Source organism: Bufo bufo, chromosome 2 (assembly GCF_905171765.1).
Source record: "Bufo bufo chromosome 2, aBufBuf1.1, whole genome shotgun sequence".
Taxonomy (NCBI): Eukaryota; Metazoa; Chordata; class Amphibia; order Anura; family Bufonidae; genus Bufo; species Bufo bufo.
In genome coordinates this window covers 705051197-705058108 of record NC_053390.1, presented here as the reverse complement: position 1 = coordinate 705058108, position 6912 = coordinate 705051197, and the positions used below count along the sequence as shown (strand labels likewise).

The 6912-nt window shown below is 41.0% G+C and overlaps 1 protein-coding gene across 1 annotated transcript in view; it reads right to left on the bottom strand.

Moving 5' to 3' along the window:
- Nucleotides 1-1063: 1063 nt before the first annotated feature.
- The window catches only part of PRIMPOL (primase and DNA directed polymerase), a 101612-nt gene continuing 95763 nt past the window's right edge, over nt 1064-6912 (bottom strand). The window contains exons 8-13 of the mRNA XM_040418725.1: nt 5911-6005; nt 4266-4355; nt 4080-4188; nt 3728-3810; nt 2323-2369; nt 1064-1517 (exon numbers count right to left, since the gene is read on the bottom strand). Of these exons, the coding sequence (XP_040274659.1) occupies nt 1209-1517; nt 2323-2369; nt 3728-3810; nt 4080-4188; nt 4266-4355; nt 5911-6005 (733 nt within the window). The 3' untranslated portion in view covers nt 1064-1208. The remainder of the gene's footprint in view (nt 1518-2322; nt 2370-3727; nt 3811-4079; nt 4189-4265; nt 4356-5910; nt 6006-6912) is intronic.

Here is a 6912-nt window from a genome sequence, read left to right as displayed (position 1 = left end):
GGAACCTGTCATGTGGATATTTGATTATAATCTAACTAATTATATACAATCATTAACTACTAAAAAGTGCCTTAGATGTATTCACTTACTGGTGTGACAGATGGTAACCTCATAATATACACACAAAGATGCCACATGCTAATGAGCTGATTTGAGTCCAGCGTGATGTCATTGAGTCCAGCGTTTATTTAATTAACAGCTATAGCCACTCCCCTGCCCACCTGCTGCTGATTCATATGGAAAAAAACTGTCATTCAGCAGCAGGTGGGCGGGGAGAGTCAGGAGCTCATGAATATTCAGGACTCATCATTATGAGCTGGAGCTTTTCAATACAAGATGCTGTCAGATTGACTGGGTCAATTAAAGAAAGTGACCCAGCATTTTGCTAAGAGAATCAGTCACTTATTTATGTTGCTCTTAGTTAGGACACCATAAAACTGGTGACAGGTTCCCTTTAAACTACTACAACTACTACTACTACTACTACTACTACTACACACAGATGAGTTAGTCACTTACCTCTGTGTACACAGAAGCAACATGTTTTCATTGTATCTATACTACAAAGTTGAGGGTTTGTGTATACAGTAATAATTCTTTGAGGTACTGGTGAAAAAGGTTCCAGCACGTTAAAGGTGTTCTCTAGAAATGATTTAAAATGGCCGCAAGCAGAGCTGCATAGGGAGGTGAGGGGACAGCGCTTCAGTACACTATGCTCCAGCACCTGCATATATTGCACATAGGATAGCTGTATTACCATCTATAGTAGTGTAGGAACTTTGCTATACAATAGATGGTAATGAAGCCATCTTGTGTGCAATATGCATCTTGGCCAAGCAGCTTGAGAAGAACGGGGAGCAAAGATGCAATCATGACCATATTTTCTTTATGAGATGTACCTCCAATCTGACATCGGCATTGAGAGATACTACTGTATACTGTAAAGTTGCTGAGCCAGCCATGTGACAACCAGAAAGTAATGATTACATTATGGAACATATACTATGTAGACGTTTAAATTCTCTGATTCTCATTTGGAGATGTTTATTTGCATTTTTTTTTCACAAGACAGACTTTTAAGATACATTTATAAAAGCATGTAAAAATTTCAGCTTAAAATTGCACTTCTATTTTAGCATCTCTTTTGCAAATATCAAAATGTGTTTTTACAATCTTTAGATCCACCTTTGTATCGCCCAAATAGTTAGTCAAGTTTCCACAGATGTGTGATGTGCATCGACCACTTGTAGTAACAGTTCATCTGGTATATCGGTCTCCTCCACACTCCAGTCTACCAGACTAAGCTCTGCCGCATCCACTAGTTCCGCGTCTTCTGCTGCTTCTACAATGGAGGCATCATCAATGCAACATTCCCAAGACGTATCAAAAATTGTTATGTCTTCCTCTGATTGGGTTTCCATGGATTTGCCTACAGCCAGTTCCTCAGTAAGGACATTTTGTTTGATGTCCCTAATGTTACCATTTTCGTCCATAGCAAGCGAACATTCTTCACCGTCCTGTAAGACAGTTTTTGTATTACATTATGTATTACAGTTTTCAATTAGTTTTTCTTCTATATTACATTTGAATAACAATAGGAACTGTATGTATTAATTGTTAATCTACCTACTCAAAAAGGCTACCATACACATTGTTTTCAGCCCGACTGGCGGATAGCCTACTGTGTATGGGGAGCTCCAGACAGATTACCAGTATGTAGGGAGAGAAACAGATCAGCACTTTGAATTTTAGATCTGACCATTTTGTTCTATAGGAAGACAATCTGTCCCCCGAGGTGTCTAGCAGCAGCTTTCTCCTCACTCTCCACTGAAGAGATGGGAGAAATAGCAATCAGCCAACAGCTATAAAAGTTATATGTGCACCTCTATACTGGATAAAAATAAAACAATTAGAAATGTCTCATTCCGCCATTAACATACTTGTCTGACTTTAGCGTAGTTGACTGTGCATCTATGAAGAGATAAGTAGTCTTTGGGAGACTACTTTAAAAATTACTATTTAGAAAATAAATCATTTTTCAATTTTAACTGGGCTGGTTACCCGGAGGGAACCATAAGCCATGGTAGCACCATGACAGGATAGACCAGGGATCAGCAATCTTCGGCACTCCAGCTGCTGTGAAACTACAACTCCCTGCATGCAAACATGATCAGCTGTTTTTCTAACTCCCACAGAAGTGAATGAAACATTCTAGGAGTTGTAGTTTCTGAACAACTGGAGTGCCCGAGGTTGCTGATCCCTGGGATAGACACTATATCAAGGTGCGAAAATGTTATGAACAAACCAGTATATACTACTAACCTCTTTAAATATAAATGGAAGACACACTTCAGGAGGCAGAGGATAAACTGAAAATAAAAGAACTAAAAAAATCACACAAAATACAATGCATTTAGAAGCACACAATAATTAATAAAGAAATTTGGCAACATAATCAGTTCCACATTTATTAAATGGGTTTGTCGAGATTTTTATACTGATGACCTATCCTCAGGATAGGTCATCAGTATCTGATTGGATGGGGTCCGACACCCGGGAACCCCCGCCGATCAACCATTTGAGAAGGCAGCTACGCTCGTAGTAGCGCCACAGCCTTCTATCTGCTCTTCCTAGGCCGAGTGATGACACGTTCATGTGTCATGTGGCCTAGGGGCAACTCAGCCCCAGTCAAGTAATTGGGGCTGAGCGCAATACCAGGAACAGCCGCTGTACAATGTACAATGCTGTGCTTGGCAGGAAGGCAGCGGCGATCACAGGAGCGCCACTGACTTCTCAAAACAGCTGATTGGCGCGGGTCCTGGTCCTGGAAAAGTCTAAGTCTGAGAAATGTATTTTCCTCAGTGACCAGACAAAATGCTAAATGGCTTTATTGACAATGGCATTATGATTTCCATTAGCACAGGACTCATGATGGATGTAACAGAAATACAATGGATCATTTTTAACTGATCTTCACAGGAAAGATTTACACAAAAGAAAACTCTAGTCTGACTTTTGGGGAGACATAAATGTGATGTAACAGATCTTTGCAGCAAAGGCTAACCTACAAGATGATATTATAAAGTAAGGCTCTGTTTACAGTTTGTCAGTTCTTGTTGGTAAGAAAAGAGGAGCTGGTGCTCCCAGGGTTGTCCGGGTTCAGAGCTGAGCGACCACTAGTATCCACCTAAGAAAAGCCTAGGCCAGCGCTATAGACCACCCATTTGTGCTGGTGACATCACCGGCAGTAAACAACAGACATTGTGCTGCACAAGGCAAGGGGTAGCATCGGTGCAAGGAAATGCTCAGATGCTCCACTCATACATAGTAAATGAGTAAAGAAGAGGTTATATCCGGTTCTGCTCTGAACCTGGACAACTCCTTTAAAAAACAAAACAAACAAACAAAAAAAAACAACATTATAAATAGTCACACACCAATTATCTGAATGCTGTAAAAACAGTGACATGCTGTCTGTGTGAACAGAGCCGATGTTTACCTATAAATTGCAAAACCTCTAATTCATAAGGGCAGGGTCACAGGGCGACATTAAAATGGTCTGCAGTTCATTGCACTGGCTGTCTTCAGTAAGTCATAAAAACATATTTATGGTAATAATTCAATGCTATGGACATGTTTCATGTATGGAACTGTATTTTAATAAAACTATCATCCAGAAAATTACTATGACTATTACTATTACTAGTACTGTCAGAAACCTACTTACACTGCGACTTAAAGTTTTGTGCTCTGCAGACTGGATCATGGCATTTTTGATACCACATTTCTCTCTTCAAGTCTACTAGTAACCTTGAAATAAAAATGGAACAGAAACAGACAAGACAACCATTAGAACGGTTCTACGTAGTTTGGCAGATGACAGTAAAGCATAAATTAGGGTTTTGTCCCATTAGAACAACATCTTTCCACATGCCTTACTAAGCATAAGGAATGGGCTTTTAGTCAGCACAAATTCACTGTCCTGATTACAACAGACTACACAAATGCCCATGGGCACAAATGCCAAGTTACTTCTGATAATACTGAAAATCATCAGGGCCTGAAAAGGGGATGCTTACATGACATTATTACTTCTGTGAGCTCGGCCTACGTTCTCACACCAGCGATAATTTACAGTATCGTAAACCAGCAATTCCTCTGTGGAAAAATAGTTCCACTGTCGAATACCTAGAAATAAAAAAAAGTGATAGCTGTTACACACAATAAAAATCTGCCAAAATGAAAAAGCAAATCTAAGTCCATACCTCCATGAAAGCCTTCCCTTGTCAAAAGAGACAGAATGAAACAATCAATTTCTGGATACGGTGAAAACTGATATCCCTTCATTGTGCAGCCTGAAGCGAGGAGGAGAAACACCACAAATTCAAAAAGGTCAGATCAGATGTAAACACTCAGAGGAAAAGTTGCTGTATCATTCAGATAAGAACATACCCCACGTCACACACTACACACTTTGTAGGATGGATTCTAATATATAACAGCATTTTCTAATGAAATGGTTCAACATGTCAAAGAATAAAAAATAGCTGCAGCAATTTCAAATGAAGCATTTCCAACAGAGAGCACCAATAGTGATTATGGAGTCCCCAAATACAAGCAAGATTCAGCAGCCATTGTATGGACTTCATCATACAATCTGCTGTTATGCTCCATAAAAAAAAGTTAATTACCAGCGTCTTGTGAGATACAAGTCACAGTAAAATAGTAATTCAGGTAACCCTGGAGGAGCTGCAGAGTTCCACAGCAGATACTGGAGTATCTGTACATAGGACGACAATAAGCCGTACACTCCATAGAGTTGGGCTTTATGGCAGAGTGGCCTGAAGAAAGCCATTACTTTCAGCTAAAAACAAAAAGGCACATTGTAAGTTTGCGAAAAGGCCTGTGGGAGACTTCCAAAATGTATGGAGGAAGGTGCTCTGGTCTGATGAGACAAAAATTGAGCTATGTCTGGCGCAAACCCAACACATCACATCACCCAAAGTACACCATCCCCACAGTGAAACATGGTGGTGGCAGCATCATGCTGGGGGGATGGGACTGGGAAACTGGTCAGAGTTGAGGGAAAGATGGATGGTGCTAAATACAGGCATATTCTTAAGCAAAACCTGTACCACTCTCTGCGTGATTTGAGGCTAGGACGGAGGTTCACCTTCCAGCAGGACAATGACCCCAAACACACTGCTAAAGCAACACTTCAGTGGTTTAAGGGGAAACATGTAAATGTGTTGGAATGGCCTAGTCAAAGCCCAGATCTCAATCCAATAGAAAATCTGTGGTCAGACTTAAAGATTGCTGTTCACAAACGCAAACCATCCAACTTGAAGGAGCTGGAGCAGTTTTGCAAGGAGGAATGGGCAAAAATCACAGTGGTAAGATGTGGCAAGCTCATAGAGACTTATCCAAAGCGACTTGGAGCTGTGATTGCCACAAAAGGTGGCTCTACAAAGTATTGACTTTAGGGGGGTGGATAGTTATGCACATTGACTTTTTCTATTATTTTGTCCTATTTGTTGTTTGCTTCACAACAAAAAATAAATCTTCAAATTTGTGGGCATGTTCTGTAAATCAAATGATGCAAATCCTCAAACAATCCATGTTAATTCCAGGTTGTAAGACACCAAAATAGTCAAAGGGGGGGGGGGGGGGGGGGGGTTTGAATACTTTTGCAAGGTACTGTATATAGATCACTGATGGCAGTACAATACCTCCGTTTTAAAACTTATTTTATTAGTGAAGCATTTGTCTGCCAGCAGTGATCTACTGTATATGTCAAACTAGCAAAACTGTGAGATAAATGGTTGTAAACATCTCTATAATGGGGCTCTGTGTATCAAACTAATTTCTAAATCAAAAAATCAAGAACATAGAATCCGTCCAAAAAAATACCTGTGATAACAGATGGTGCAGCGCTGAGGGGTGATGTTCCATTCCTCTCATTTTCTGTGCTTTCACATGTTAAAACTTTTAAAGAATCTGTAAATCTGCAAAGACATTGCAACAATTACTAAACACCAGTTTTATGTCAAATATACATTTATTTCACTTTTCCTCTAGAAGTTTAAAATGCTGGTAAACAGTGATGGCCAGTTCGCAGTGTTCGCCAGCGAACACATGCGATCTGCCATCTTAACTGACAAGTCCGGCGAGGCACAGGTAAGTCCTTACCTGTGCGCGAGCCGGGCTGAAATGAAATGCGGTCTCTGGGAGCAGGCAGTTCCGAGAACGGCCCCCGGAGGCTGTTCTCGGAACTGCCTGCTCCCGGAGACCGCATTTCATTTCCGACCGTCTCACGCACAGGCACAGGTAAGGACTTACCTGTGCCTCGCCGGACTTGTCAGTTAACACACACAATTGCATATGCTGTAGCACAATTTGAAAAACTATTTTCTGGGCAGGAACCTATAAAACTGTCCAACTTGAATAACTCTGTATAGCAGTGATTTATTTGCCATGCTGGAGTGACATGGCCCGCTGTGCTTATTTTGCAATGGTCTAGGGCAGGCATGCTCAACCTGCGGCCCTCCAGCTGTGTCAAAACTACAACTCCCATCATTCCCGGACAGCCTACAGCTATCATCCTACAGCAGGGCATGGTGGGAGTTGTAGTTTTACAACAGCTGGAGAGCCGCAGGTTGAGCATCCCTGGTCTAGGGTATCAAAGCGTATGCTATCAACAAACGGATAACCTATCCCACAGGTGCGGGTTACCAGAAAGCCCTTAGAAAGGTTTTTAGAAATAATTTTCTATAGGCACAGTAAACCAGCTTCAGTAACCAGTTTCAGGGAGGAACTGAGGTCCCTTCATCCACAGCAGAACATTTGTGCTATTCACATACAAGCCTTCTGTAATGGTGCATAACATTATTATGCGCAGATTATAAAATACTT